Source organism: Nasonia vitripennis, assembly GCF_009193385.2.
Source record: "Nasonia vitripennis strain AsymCx chromosome 3 unlocalized genomic scaffold, Nvit_psr_1.1 chr3_random0013, whole genome shotgun sequence".
Classification (NCBI taxonomy): domain Eukaryota; kingdom Metazoa; phylum Arthropoda; class Insecta; order Hymenoptera; family Pteromalidae; genus Nasonia; species Nasonia vitripennis.
In genome coordinates, this window is record NW_022279633.1 from 116202 (window position 1) to 131286 (window position 15085).

Here is a 15085-nt window from a genome sequence, read left to right on the forward strand (position 1 = left end):
ATAAAACCATTAACGGCCGGCTGTTCGGGCCAGTTCAGACCTGAAAAGCGCCTAATGGTACTTTTCACTTTCGGTAGTGCGCATGCTCCCCCTCCAATGAGATGCATGCGCTTTGCTTTCTTATTGGACAAGAAGTACGATGGGAGAAGTTTTTGAAGCGTTCGGGGGCACAACGTCGAGCTGAGAGATCAGTTCCACTGGAGACACGACATGAGTCACTCAGTCCTAGCACACGCGCATCACTTATACATTCAAAGAAAAAAATAAATACAACAACTACCTTCTACATTTACTAGATTTACATACTTGCACATTAGCTAGCTCGACCACCCCAAAGTAATAATATTCAAATTAATTAGAATTTTAAAATAACTCATATTAAAACTGACTAGTAATCCTCATTTCTGTATGATTTTAATCGCTTCTAATCTGCAGATTTTAGCAGGGTAGAATTGCATCCTTTCCTGCAATGCTTGGCATGCAAAATATTTTAAATAACATGATAATAACAATCATACAATATGAAATACATTTTTACTCACAATTTAACTTAATAGTTACATAAGAATTACTTGATAATCACTTGATAATTACTTGATACTCATGCTAAATTCTCAAGTGACATCTCACTTGATTATCAAGTGACATTTTTCAGTAGGGAGAAAATAATATGTTTTAATACAAAATCTTCTTTTTAAAGAATTCTCCTCGCTTTCATTCGCCTCCATCCGATATGCCGATGTATTGTTTAAATAAATATTCTATCACAAAAAATAGCGATGCGTGGGGTAGGTGCAGGGTTTAGGGCTTTTGGTTTTAGATTTATTTCCCGTTTTCGCTAGCCTTCTTATAATTTAAAATTTTAAATTTAATCTAATCCTAACATTTAAAATCTCGACGCGTGAGGTAGCTGGGTTTGAGGGTTTTTGTTTTAAATTTATTCTTTGCTTTCGCTTGCCTTCGTCTGATGTGCCGACGTATTTTTTTAAAATTAAGCTTGTCTCATTAAGAATCGCGACGCGTGGGGTAGCTCGGTTTAAGGGGACAGATACACCTTAAATAGCCAAAAAATGAAAAATTCAATTTTTTGTTTATATTTTTCCCAAATTGTTTAAAAAATGAATTAAACTTCATTTCTAAGGCTTCGAAGGGAATTTTTATACTAAATAGATATGCATCAAACACATTTTTAATTAATATTTTTTTATAAAATCCCACACTCATCTGGAAACTATATATGTTTGAAGCATATCTATTAGTATAAAAGTTCCCTTCGAAGCCCAAATCTTAAGTAAGTCTGCGGTAGCTGAAAAATGGAAATTCTGAATTTTGGCCTTCGAAGAAATGTCATACCTGATAATATAGCATATATAAACATGGATTTATGTTTCTTACATTATACTTGAATAAATTTAATAGTTTTTAATTCATTTTTTAAACAATTTGGGAAAAATATAAACAAAAAATTGAATTTTTCATTTTTTGGCTATTAAAGGTGTATCCGTCCCCTTAAAGGTTTTAGATGTATTCCTCGCTTTCACTCGCCTTCTTATTCTTCGATGTGCCAACGTATTTTTTAAATTAGTACTCTCATTAAGAATAGCGACGTCTTGGGTAGCTGGGTTTAAGCATTTCGGTTTTAGATTTATTCCTTGATGTCGCTTGCCTTCCTCCGATGCGCCGACTTGTTTTTAAATAAATCGCTCGTAAATAGTAGCGGCGGTGCGTGGGGTAGGTGGGTCGAAGGTTGTGTGGATTAATTAGTTTTAAAAATTTGTATGACCCTCCCCCCCTAATGGAAATAATTGGGTGTACCAAAGTGTGGCAAAGTATGCTAAAGTGTGTCAAAGTGGGCCAAAGTGTGCCAAAGTAGACCATGATCTTCTTGAAATTCTATCAATTTCTATTGTAATTTTTCATATTAAGTTTTATCGACTTATATCGATTTTTATCGCATTTTATCACGTTTTATCAAGTTCTAATGCAAAAAGTGGAATTAAGATTCACTATTCAAGTCGATAAGTGATCTAATCGACTTCTATCGACCTTTTCCGGCAGGGCGGTGCCGTCATTCGGCCGACATCATGTTATCGGGGCTTTTTTGACAAAATATGGCACAGTATAGCACAGTTTGGCACGGTATGGTATAGTATGGCACACTTTGGTACAGTGAGATATATCCCGCCGCCCGCGCGCCAAAACATTGCCACGCACGATGCCGTCATATCGACGGCACGCGTGGAGCTTGAAGTTCCAGTTATAGAACGTAACAATAAATAATTTATACAAAAAAAAAAAAATTCTAGCGTCGGTAAGACTTGAACCCGGATCCTTTGGGTTAGTAAGCTGAAAGTCTACCACTGAGCCTCAAGTACTTGTTACAGTTAATACTGTGACGGCCAAGTGCACGTCAAACGTCTAACGGCTAAACATGTACTAAATGTAATAAGATTATTGTTTCAGCAAGCTGCCAACGAGCGCCGAAACGAGCGAGAACGAGAAACGAGGCAAGATAGAGTCAGAGAGAGTGAGAGCATAGGTAGCGCGGTTGCCGCCTGGCCGCACAGCGTTGGCGAGATATGACAACGATGTGCCGACGGCCGGGAGAACCGCGACTAGAGTTAGTGTCGCTGCGCTATCCACGCGAGTAGCTCGCGCTACTGTATACGCGGATTTGTTGTGAGTCCTGCGAGCATCTCGAGAGCGAACGATATTCGTCCGTGCGTTACCGACGAGTTGCTGCGACGCCCGTCTGAACTGTACATCTCCACGTCCGAGACTGGACCACGTCCGTTGTGTCAAGTACTACTGCCACTACCGAGTTGTAAGTACCTGCACTCTCACTCTCTCACGTCGACAGGGTAATATCTCTCGTCTCTCTTTATCGTTCGTCGAAGTGTGAGGCGTTTGCACCTCCGTGTATAGCTACAATTGAATATACATTTCCTTATCTAAACTTCTCGTGTGTTATTTCCTACGACCCGACCTACGCCGCCTCCGCGGGCTCGTGTGAAAACACGTGCCTGATCTGAGTCGGCCGAGCCGTGCCTTCTGCACGTCCGACGTTAATTTACAATAAACAGGGCCCTTCTGACCCTGGTTATAACACGGCAGGAAAGTATTAACCGAGTGTTATAATACAAAAATTTAAACTCATGTACTTCAAGTAGCTTTAGATACTTAGTACTTTTACAATATTAATTAACAATTGCCCGTAATTGCCTTAAAGCTGCTGTCCGCCGTAAATGTTGGAAAAACATGCCTCAACAGGGGAATTCGTCGGGAATACAAGTTGTTCTACGTTTCTACGTCTTACTTCGACTTGCATTTTCTGTAAGTCTGTTATTTCACTTTACTTTTTTGAAATGCTAATTAAATATATTGAAACTTGATAATTAACTTTTAAATACTGTAAACAACTGCAGAAAAACGCCGTAACAGTTTTGTTGTTATAATTCTAACCTATAGGTTACAATCATCAAAGCAAGTTCGATTGCCGATATAGAACAGAAGCAAAATTGCGACGTTGCCAAAATATTCCAGAATACCGAAACGAGTGAACTGACGGCACGCGACACGCGACACCGGTATACCGTGAAGACAGAACCTTAAGGTTTATCTTCGTTCGCTGCTCTCACAGAGACAATTTAGACCGTTATCAAAAAATTTCATTGGCGGGTACAGAGGAAATAGGAAGCAACTTCAGAGAGTTCAACAACAACAAAATCAACGCGCGCGGCACGCGCGCTAAGCCAATTTCTAGTTATACAAATTAAGCATACTTACACTGCATGAGGTTAAAATAAGATTTTACAGAAAATAAGAATAATTTTAAAAAGTTCAGTATATTAATAAAAGTTAAAGAATAATTTTGTATAACGGAATCATTATCATCAATATTATACTTTATTTTATTATTGTACAAAATGGTAATTATTTTTTTGTTAACCCTTATAATTGTTAAGATAAATTATTCTCAATTTGTATTCAACATTTTTACTATTTTAACTCTATTAATTGATAAATATTAATAACGATATTTTTTCAAGTTTTTTAAGTGGTTTGAAAAAAATTTCATTTAGTGAGCACTTGCAATACTTCTTAAATCTGCTAGAGCATTTTTAATATAAACCTAACTTATTTCCTTGGTAATCCTTACAACTTAGCAAACGCTTTTACATTTTCTAGCCATGAAGCATGCGATACTCATATTGAATATATAAGCAAGAGCTATATTATCACATATTATTTTTAAAGTTTTAGCATTTTCTTTGTTCACTTCCTTACTTTTTAATTTGAAAGCCTCAATGGTATTCACAACATACGAATACTCTTATCGCACATTGATTGATTTTGAAAACATCAATTTACAGCTAGCCATTGCTGGTCATGTTAAATTTGGCACGTAGGTTAATGAAGTTTCATAGCTTCTTCGAATTATTTATATTTTTTTGATCTCCACTTTTAGTAGTTTAATTTGTTCATTACATCCATTGATTTTAGCCATTAGAGACCATAGGTTTGTTCTTTCGTAGTACTCTCACTCTCATCCTTCAGTACAAGCACTTTATGCCCTTGCCCTTGACTCTGGGACAAATAGCGCATGATGCTAGGGAACTAGAGTTAAGTTAGTGAGTATATATCTTCTTTCTATCTTGGCAGAGATCGAGTACAAGGATATGGTGAAAAGTTGTATATGCATCACGGAAGTAAAGTACATTAATATTGGTTAAAAAAATGATAGTCCTCTGGCTTTTTTGTTGAATATCTTGAAGAAAAAAATTGCTTATTATAGTTCAAACAGTAAGTTGTAGCCTAATCATCCAGTGGTACAATGGTATAGGTTGGGTAGGTTGGGTTTAATAAAAATGGCGTTGCTAGACATCCGACAAAAATCAAAAATGTTATTTTAAGGTTATAAAATATAATTAGCTGTGCTGTTGCATGTCCCGTGGGAAAATTTTTGACATCCTTGCCAAAGTCGTTATACTAGTCCAGTATACCCCAAAAAGAACACCAAAAAATTTTAGAACCACCTACTACGAAAATTCGAATTTTCGCTTTATACCATGGGCCCGTACCCCCAGTTCCAAGTTATGGACATATAAAAAATTAAAATTTTCTCAATTTTTGCTTTTTATGACAACTAAAATAGCTTATAACTCAAAATAGAAGCATTTTAGGTAAAAAGTCATAAATACCTTTTTTGCATATTTCTTATAGAATAGAATATAAAAAAAAAGTTTATTTTGACCTATATAGTTTGTTTCATATTCCTATATTAAAATATAAGCTATACAGGCCAAGTGCTCAGCTTTGGCAGAGGCAATTTTGGGTTTTCGATAGTGAAAGTGTTTCTTATGACAAGAGCTTCGAGCATGCCAAGTTTGATAATGGGATGGACCTTGCAGTAGAAGTTACATGATTTTGAACAAAATATGTTGTATTGCTGTATGTTATTTATGGACTATAGGGTTATGTGCACAACTTCTTTGCAGCACATGCATGTTCAGTACATATCATGATATAAGCATACTGAAGCCATTATAGTTTCAAATAACAAGTCAAATTAATGACTAATATGAAAATAACTGTGATATAGACATAATTAAGTCTTGAATAATGCTTAATTCAAGATACAACTTTAAGTATACATATTTACTTTAAATATTATTGTATACTATGTATGCTGATATACTATATATCTATAATATATATCCATCGATTTCTTATTCTTGTTAATTGTTCAATGTAATACAACACATATAATGACATTTTTATTTTGAAAACATGAACAAGTAGCACCCTTTAAATCCGTATCGATTTCCATATTCCTTCTTATTAATTGTTCAATGCAATACAACACATATAATGACATTTTTATTTTGAAAACATGAACAAGTAGCACCCTTTAAATCCGTATCGATTTCCATATTTTTAATACCCCATTTCCCATGGAGTGTATTTTTTTGGAGCAGATGAGTTTTTTAACCTCAAACCTTACAATTAAATGTTAAAATATTACAAACTGTACAATAATTGTAGCAGTAACCATCAGTAATCGTAATTATATAATACTTTGTTCAAGAAATAATAACTTTTACAGTTGTGCATTGCAAAAATTATCTTTTTACAACAGTCTGTTCCGAAAAATTTTAGTCCATGGGAAACAGGGTATTTATAAAATTCGGAATGGAATTGGAAGACGCCAGTGCTGTTTTCAAAACACATGAATGAATTTAGAAAACATTAAATGTTGTACAAGATAAAGAAATTCCTATACAACCTGCAATAGTTAATGAGAATGGTTTTTGTAGAAATATATATATATATATATATTATGACTGTACAAACGTACATCACAAATATTTTAGATAAATCTATACATAAATAAATAATTTGCATATGTTCTTTTAATTTTATATTTAAATTCTACAGAATTTTATTAAATAATAAATATTATTGGTGGACTATGCAGCTGTCTGCTGTAGTTATCTCATCATTTCATAATTTTGGAGCAAATTCAAAACTTTCTGATTGGCCAACGCCATTCCGGAGAATCTGTTCCAGATTTTTCTATACCATGGGCCCGCACTCTGAGGGTGCTCAAAGGTCTGAAAAATTTGTGTTCTTTTTGGCGTATACTATAATTTTCATTTGGGTTGAGTTGACTCACCCATCATCTTAACTTGGTTTATTGGGTTAAACATTATATGTACCCGACTTTTGAGGATTTTTAGTCCCTTCGTTCAGAGCAGTGCTAAAGCAATCATACACCCTTCGACAGACTCTGAGTAAATAGACTTTAGAAAAATCCTCAAAAGACAGGAAGTGTACATTTGTCTTTTGACGATCGATTCTCAAAAGACGAGATAATCCTGAAAATGCTGGATCGGTGCCAAAAAAAATCCTTAAAAGTATAGTTATATGCATATATATATATGCATGTGCGTGTGTGTATTTGATTTTTTCTTATTTGTCCGACAATTTTTAAAAAAATCATTAAATATTTGTCATACACATAGTCATAAGTTCATTTTAATATTTTTTTTGGCTATCCCTTATGTTTATGACATCATTTTCGTCACATTTACATAGTTTTATCTGTTTGTATGACAATTACGGTTAAAAACACTGGTGTCCCTCAAGGTACGATCTTGGGACCGATGCTTTTCATTATATACATTAACGATATATTAAAGGAGATTCCTTTGTGAGTCGATAATTTCGTATACAGACGATACTGCTATAATAGCTTCTGGAAATGATTGGTTAGAAACCCAAGTTAGCATGAACAAGTTTAATATAATAACAATTTAAATTGTAATTATAGCGGCAGCTAGAAGAAAAAAAAAGTAGTTTTTTGACTGCCTTTGTTCTAGCTCAACTTTAGAGGCTAGCCACTTTGTTAAAAATGTTAATAAATGATTGTGCTTAACATGTAATGCTGCTTAAAACATAAAAAACTATCTCAGCAAGGAGAAGTCATATTGATTCAGACAGGGCTCAAAAAATTGTAAAAAAATAAAGCTATTTAAAAATTCGAAGGTTATTAATGCAAAAATATTAATTGTTAAATAATAGTAGTTCAAAGTTTGAGCCATTAATGTGTTTTAGTAGCTGGTGATAAATCTGAAAGGAAAGCAAGACCCATGCTGAAATTTGAGGCTTGCTTGTATTACTGTCATGTCAATTTCATCTTTTATCAACATTTTTAACAAAGTAGCAAGCCTCTAAAGTTGGGCTAGAAAAGACTGCATTTTTTATCTTTCAGCTGCCGCTATAATTGCAATTTGAATTTTTATTAAACCCAACCATTGTGCCACTGGATAGTTAGGGAAGTACTACCGGTAAAATATTGTTGGTTTAGAAAATGATAAAATTTAGCGTATAGGTATAGATTTTACTATAAAAAAGACAGAGAAAGTTTAGTGAAGCTTTAGAGCTTAAGGAAAGGCCGGAGCCATGCTAATTGGTTCAAGTCTTATCTTACCTCAAAAATTGTTAAGATCATAAATAAAACGTAAATACACTTATTTATAGCGTCAAAATGCAGTGTTCCGTGTTTGCTGTTATAATAAATTATATTAACTTAGTCTTATTTTTGTGTAATCATGCATAATTTTTACAAATAACCCCTAGTGGAAATGGATTGTGTGCCAAAGTGTGCCAAAGTGTGCCATAGTGTGCCATAATGTTCCAAAGTGTTCAAATTCGGAAATTTATTACACTTTGGCATACCTTGGTATACTTTGGCACACTCTGGCACACTTTGGCACATTTTGACACACATGGGTTTTTCGGAAATTGAGGACTTAGAACATTTTTGCACGAAATCTGGAAAACTTGTATTCCCGACGGATTCCTCTGTTGAGGCATGTTTTTCCAACATTTACGGCGGACAGCAGCTTTAAGGCAATTACGGACAATTGTTAATTAATATTGTAAAAGTATTAAGTATCTAAAGCTGCTTGAAGTACATGAGTTTAAATTTTTGTATTAACTGTAACGAGTACTTGTGGCTCAGTGGTAGACTTTCAGCTTACTAACCCAAAGGATCCGGGTTTAAGTCTTACCGACGCTAGAATTTTTTTTTTTATATAAATTATTAGTATTAAAATTATTATTATTAGTAGTATTAAATTATTTATTGTTACGTTCTATAACTGGGACTTCAAGCTCCACGCGTGCCGTCGACATGACGGCATCGTGCAGTGGCAATGTTTTGGCGCGCGGGCGGCGGGATATATCTCACTGTACCAAAGTGTGCCAAAATAACATACAATACCTATAGTCCATAAATAACATAAAGCAATACAACATATTTTGTTCAAAATCATGTAACTTCTACTGCAAGGTCCATCCCATTATCAAACTTGGCATGCTCGAAGCTCTTGTCATAAGAAACACTTTCACTATCGAAAACCCAAAATTGCCTCTGCCAAAGCTGAGCACTTGGCCTGTATAGCTTATATTTTAATATAGGAATATGAAACAAACTATATAGGTCAAAATAACTTTTTTTTTATATTCTATTCTATAAGAAATATGCAAAAAAGGTATTTATGACTTTTTACCTAAAATGCTTCTATTTTGAGTTATAAGCTATTTTAGTTGTCATAAAAAGCAAAAATTGAGAAAATTTCAATTTTTTATATGTCCATAACTTGGAACTGGGGGTGCGGGCCCATGGTATAGAGCGAAAATTCGAATTTCCGTAGTAAGTGGTCTGAAAATTTTTTTGTGTTCTTTTTGGGGTATACTGGACTAGTATACCGATTTTGGCAAGGATTTCAAAAATTTTCCCACGGGACATGCAACAGCACAGCTAATTATATTTTATAACCTTAAAATAACATTATTGCAGGTTGTATAGGAATTTCTTTATCTTGTACAACATTTAATGTTTTCTAAACTCATTCATGTGTTTTGAAAACAGCACTGGCGTCTTCCAATTCCATTCCAAATTTTATAAATACCCTGTTTCTGACGCTAGAATTTTTTTCTGTATAAATTATTAGTATTAAAATTATTATTATTAGTAGTATTAAATTATTTATTGTTACGTTCTATAACTGGGACTTGAAGCTCCACGCGTGCCGTCGATATGACGGCATCGTGCAGTGGCAATGTTTTGGCGCGCGGGCGGCGGGATATATCTCACTGTACCGTAGTGTGCCAAAGTGTGCCAAAGTGTGCCAAAATGTGCCAAAATGTGCCATAGTGTGCCAAAGTGTAATAAAGTGTACCATGCTGTGCCATACCGTGCCAAACTGTGCTATACTGTGCCATACTTTGTCAAAAAAGAGATGTTTGTTTCCAAAAAACCCATGTGTGTCAAAGTGTGCCAAAGTGCAGCAAATTTCCGAATTTGAACACTTTGGCACACTTTGGCACACTTTGATACAGTATGGCACACTTTTGAACACTTTGACACACTTTAGCATACTTTGGCACACCCAATTATTTCCACTACCCCGATAACATCGCGTGCCGGGCATTTTGGGTTACGCATGCTGGCCGCTCGTGCCGTCATTGTGACGTCCCCAAGACATCTTTCGTTGGAATTTTCAACAATTTTTTTTGCCTGCCATTCGGGAAGTCATAATGTTGACATTTTGGCGGCACAGAGTGCCAGCACGCATGCTCACATTGCGGCGGCACGAAACTTTGTCAGAATGACGGCCATGAGTGGCGGCTGTATGACACCGGCACGAACGAAGGCAAAATGTCGGCATTTTGCGGTCACGCCGTGTTGGCACGCATGGCAGCATAATGACGACATTTTGAGGAGCTACATGACGGCATTGTGCCTTCGACCCGTGTTCCAAATTTATTAACATTTGGCGCTGTCAGAGTGCTAGCAGAATGCCTGCTGGGAGTGCTGGTTTGGGCTATTATTTATCCACCGGACTTTGTTCCTTGCCAATTTTTATTAATTATATTATTATGACTACTCTTTCATGACTACCGAATTTATAGCAGCCTGCCAGTTTCGCGCCTTACACGAAATAAGCGGTGAATATCAATGTTGTTAAACGTGTTAATAATAATTTTGGTGATTGTTTATTACAATAACTTGCAACTTTATTAACATCAACAGCTGCTCGCAGTAGATAAGGACACAATTAGCTATGACTTGTAACAAGTGTTCGTGGTCGAGTGGTAAAGTGCCAGCCTGCTAACTAAAAGGTTCAGGGTTCGATCCCCGTTAGGGTTTTAATTTTTTTGTTTTTTCTTAATTTAAGTGCCGGCACGATGCTTGTACCGCGTGCCAGCATTGTGCTGAGCACAATGCCGTCATTTCCGAGTCATGGAGCAGGGGTACCTGGACGTCACGCGTGGCCCATTCCGAGCAGTCTCGGTGCCGTCATTCGGCCGACATCATGTTATCGGACGTAAACTACGACACGAAGTGAAGACAGCGATATCAGTAAAATGACCGTCACTTTCGTGTACATTATTGGATAAAATGTGGTACCTTATGCGGATGTGCCCGGTCACTATCTGTGTCAGGAGTCGGGAGTTATTTCTGCTGCCTCCTGCGATGCACTTGGTCCAGCCGACATTGGTGTCCTGACCCATTACCGCTTTGGCTTGTCTGCATCCTTGAGTTCTTTGCCATTCCTTAGTATGCTCCCTCTCAACCCAGCCCCGGATTTCACCCGTTAGCAGGCACCTATGTAGGGCTCCTGCCCGATTGGAGGGTATTTAGCTCCCAAAGCTGCAAGTCTATCTGCTATTTCGTTACCCCTGATCCCGGTGTGCCCTGGGACCCAGAGCAGCCTGACCTTGTTGTTGTGAGCGGTCAGCTGATTTACAACCACTTTGCATTCCCAGACCAGTCTGGAGGTCGTCCTATGAGCCATAAGTGCTCTAAGTACAGCCGGGCTGTCTGAGCAAATGGTGATAATTCTATCCCTTGCGCCGAGTTCAATGTTCCTCTGAGCACAGATCAGTATAGCGTATATCTCTGTCTGGAAGACCGTAGCATACCGCCCTAGGGAAAAGAAGGTTCCCCTTCCATCCCTTTGGCAGTAGTACCCCGAACCAATGCCAGTCTCTGCCCTAGAGCCATCTGTGTACCACACGTGCCCAGTTCCTGGTAGACTGTCCCTGCGGGTCTTCCATTCTTCTCTTGTCGGTATCACGACCCAGTATCTTCTTCCAAAGTAGCGCGGAATCATCATATCAGTTTTGATGGAAAATTCCGACAAGAGATCCACCCACCCGGGAGCCGGGTGTGCTTCGTGCCTTGTGCCATTGTCCGTACGCATTGAGTCTGTGCGCTGCCTTAGCAGCCATCCCAATGATAGTAAGATGGAGTGGTTCCACCTTCACAAGGATTCCAAGTGCCTTGGTAAGCGTGGTCCTATAGGCCCCAGTCGCCCTCCTTAGCACCTGTCCCCTGAGTTTGTCTAGCGCTGCCCTAGCACCCGCCAGCTCCGCCCTTGGCCACCAGACCAACGTGGCGTAGGCCAGAGGAGGTACCAGGTCGGCCCTGCATAGCCACAGTATAATCCGGGGACTTAGTCCCCATGTACTGCCAAATGCCCTGCGACATGTCCAGAGAGCCACCAGGAATTTATCGCACTGGGCCGTGAGATGCTTCTCCCGGGTTAACTTTTTATCCAAAACAATGCCGAGGTACTTAGCTGAGTCCTTTACCTGTAGGGCGACTCCAGAGAGTTTGGGCGCTCTGTAGGCATCTAACTTGTATTTGCAGGAGAAGATCACCATTTCAACTTTATCCGGGTTAACCGAAAGTCCCGTCGAGCAGCACCATCTCTCCACGTTGAAGGGGCAGCATTCTTACGAAGAGCAATGAGCTGCGCCTTCTCTATGCCCCCAGAACGACACCCGAAGCGAAGGAGGAGTTAAAGATTTTAACTTAAAATTCTCCAATAGCCGGAAGAGCCATGGTAATCACTCGTTAGGGAACCCCATCCTCCTCCCTTGCCTGCGAGGAGATCCCGGCGAAGTGAGCATTTAGCGCCCCGGCGAGAAACTACGAAGTTCCTCCTCCTTGCTTTTCTTTCCAGATAGTCTTATTATTGTTAAGAGCGTCTAAGAGATGTTGTTGCATATATAAATTCCGCTCTTCTATTATTCGCAGGTCAACCTCCTCACTGAGTCGAAGAAACTCACTAAGAAGCTCAGCACGGCCAGTACGTTGATAACGTCTATGCCTAGCATCTCGCTTGTCCATGAGCAACGTCAACTCAGGACCAAGCCATGGAGCAAGCGTTTTGTTAGGGCAAACCTTCTTAAGAGGCGCCAATTCATCAAGGGCAAGATTAAGATGACTATTTAAAATATGCAAAGCGGCCTCTAGGTCAGATTCTATAGAATTCATGGATGACCAATCATAGCTAGAAAGCAAGTCATTTAGTGAAACCGGGTCAATACTGATAAAATTTCTGCACAAGAAAGAGTCTCTTACAGGAGAGACAAAGATGTCAATAGTAATGTCTAAAATACTGTGCTTTCCAAAACTGGGCAACTATTCGTTCTTAAAGTTCAGCACCGTATCGTTACCGTCCGTCATGATAATGTCAATCCATGTGTGAGAGGAAGCTGTACGATGCGTAGGGCCGTGCCAAATAATTTGGAGTGAAAGCTCTGTTGAGAGACACCGGGTAGTTTTCGCGTCATCAGATGTCTACGACAAGTCTGCATTCAAATCTCCCATAATAATTTTGTGGTTATTCCGTGGACTCTTAGAATGGAAAAGAGGTCAGAATTGTTCTGCATTTGAATTTTTGTTATTTGAGTCACCCTGCTGTACGCTGCAGAATAAATATTCTGGAATTCCAGGTTTTCCTTTTCCCTGGGTTTTGGAGTTTGCAAGAACTCCTACTTTATATCCAGTGCGCACATACAGAGCAATCCCTCCCCCGTTCACGTTTCTATCCTGCCCGAACAACGAATAGCCCTTCACCTGAATGAGACTGTCGTCGACGACTGGTCCCAGCCACAACTCCGCGATACCGAAAACATGATAGGAGGGATGATTGGCAAGAAACAGATGCAGCTGCTCAATGCGAGCTCTAAGGGAGTTCACGTTGAGAAACCCAGCCTGGACAAAACTACCATTTTCGCCCCTCCGTTCGTCTCCATCCAGAGCAAGTCACGGCGTCTCCCCCGGCTCGCTCTGCTGAGCATCCCTTACTTTATTCTTTCCAGCAGTGTTAGCATGCGCCGCCTTGCTATCGTTTGAGGAGGTCGCGGCGCCAGACCCGCACGCTGTATAGATGGCTTGCAAATCTGCAGCCGACGCGAACACATGCGCTTGCTCTTCCCCCCTTCTTCTAGCTAGAAACCTGCCACCCGCATGCCAGACATACTTGAAGCCCAGTCCCTGAGCTATGGGCCGTAAGCTTTTAAATAGAAGGAATTAGTCTCGGGGTAACATCTCGTTTATAAGACTTTATGCCCTGATATGCAGGTGGCAGCCTCCGCATCCAGCAGATCGGGTTTGGCGTCAGAAGTTGTCAGATAATTGTTGTCTACTGAACGCTTAGCCCGTATTATATCCTTGACTAGGCCTGGCCCAGCAAGTTGTACAATTACGGACGACATAGCCGTCGAGCGCGTTTTTCCGTGTATCGATTTACCAATTCTCACCTCGCTCGAACCACGGAGGCTCATTATGCGACTGCTCAATATATATTTTTCGCTTAGGGCTGGAAGCACGGTGTTGAACATCGCGAAGGCGGCATTGCTTGTAATTTTCCCATTAATATTCGACCCTTGCTCAAATAGTCCGCTGATAATGACTTCGCTATGCTCCACCGCACCACCACCCAAGCCTGCCTCTAATTCTGCGGAGCTAGGTTGATTATTTTAGCCAAGTGAGGAACCTGGTTCGTCAGTGTTCACCGCCCGAGAGCCGGAAGAACCGGAGCGGGTGTCCGATGACTTCGAATCGTCGTTAAAATTCCGGTAGGCAGGATGGAAGTCCTCAATCATCTTTCGCGTTTTTTGCAATTCGTCCTTAAGTAAAATGTTTTCGTTCAGCAGCTGCCTGTTCGCTACAAGTATCTCACTAGATGCTTTGCAATTGCATTCTAGTTGACTCTCGAGAGCAGAAATTCGGGCATTCAATTCCTCGACACAGATTACAGAGCCCCCCCCCCCCCCCCCCGCCAGGGGAGGGACACAGCTCGATGTCGAATTCCTGCTTACCAGAGACTTGAGCTTATCCAGCTACTGCTGAAGCATGTCGAATCTTTGAAAAAAAAGTTCCATCGTGCTTCCCGGGATTAATATATTAGTTACCCCCATAAGACTAGCGTTTCCAAGCAGTGGGTCAGATAGTTTGCTACTCGAGAGGTCTATGGAGTCCTTAGTGGTTTGGTCATCTTAAAAATAGTCGTCAGATTCGAGTGCTGCAGTTTCCAGCGTGCAGTTTGGCTAGTCACGTCTGGAAGTCTGCAGCCCGCTCAACGGCCGCTCCAGTCAGCTGCTGCTGTTTGCCTGGCGCCTGGGCGTCGGCAGCCCGCTCCACTCAGCTGATGCTGGACGCCAGGTAGTGTTGGCTTGCGCTGTGAGCTGTTGGTCGCTCTGGTTACGCGACGGCAAT

At 39.6% G+C, this 15085-nt stretch overlaps 1 protein-coding gene across 1 annotated transcript in view; it reads left to right on the forward strand.

Annotated features, from left to right (window-relative positions):
- Nucleotides 1-3473: 3473 nt before the first annotated feature.
- LOC100114940 (small nuclear ribonucleoprotein-associated protein B) overlaps nucleotides 3474-15085 on the forward strand; it is a 48725-nt gene continuing 37113 nt past the window's right edge. The window contains exon 1 of the mRNA XM_031927157.2: nucleotides 3474-3929. Within this exon, the coding sequence (XP_031783017.1) occupies nucleotides 3927-3929 (3 nt within the window). The 5' untranslated portion in view covers nucleotides 3474-3926. The remainder of the gene's footprint in view (nucleotides 3930-15085) is intronic.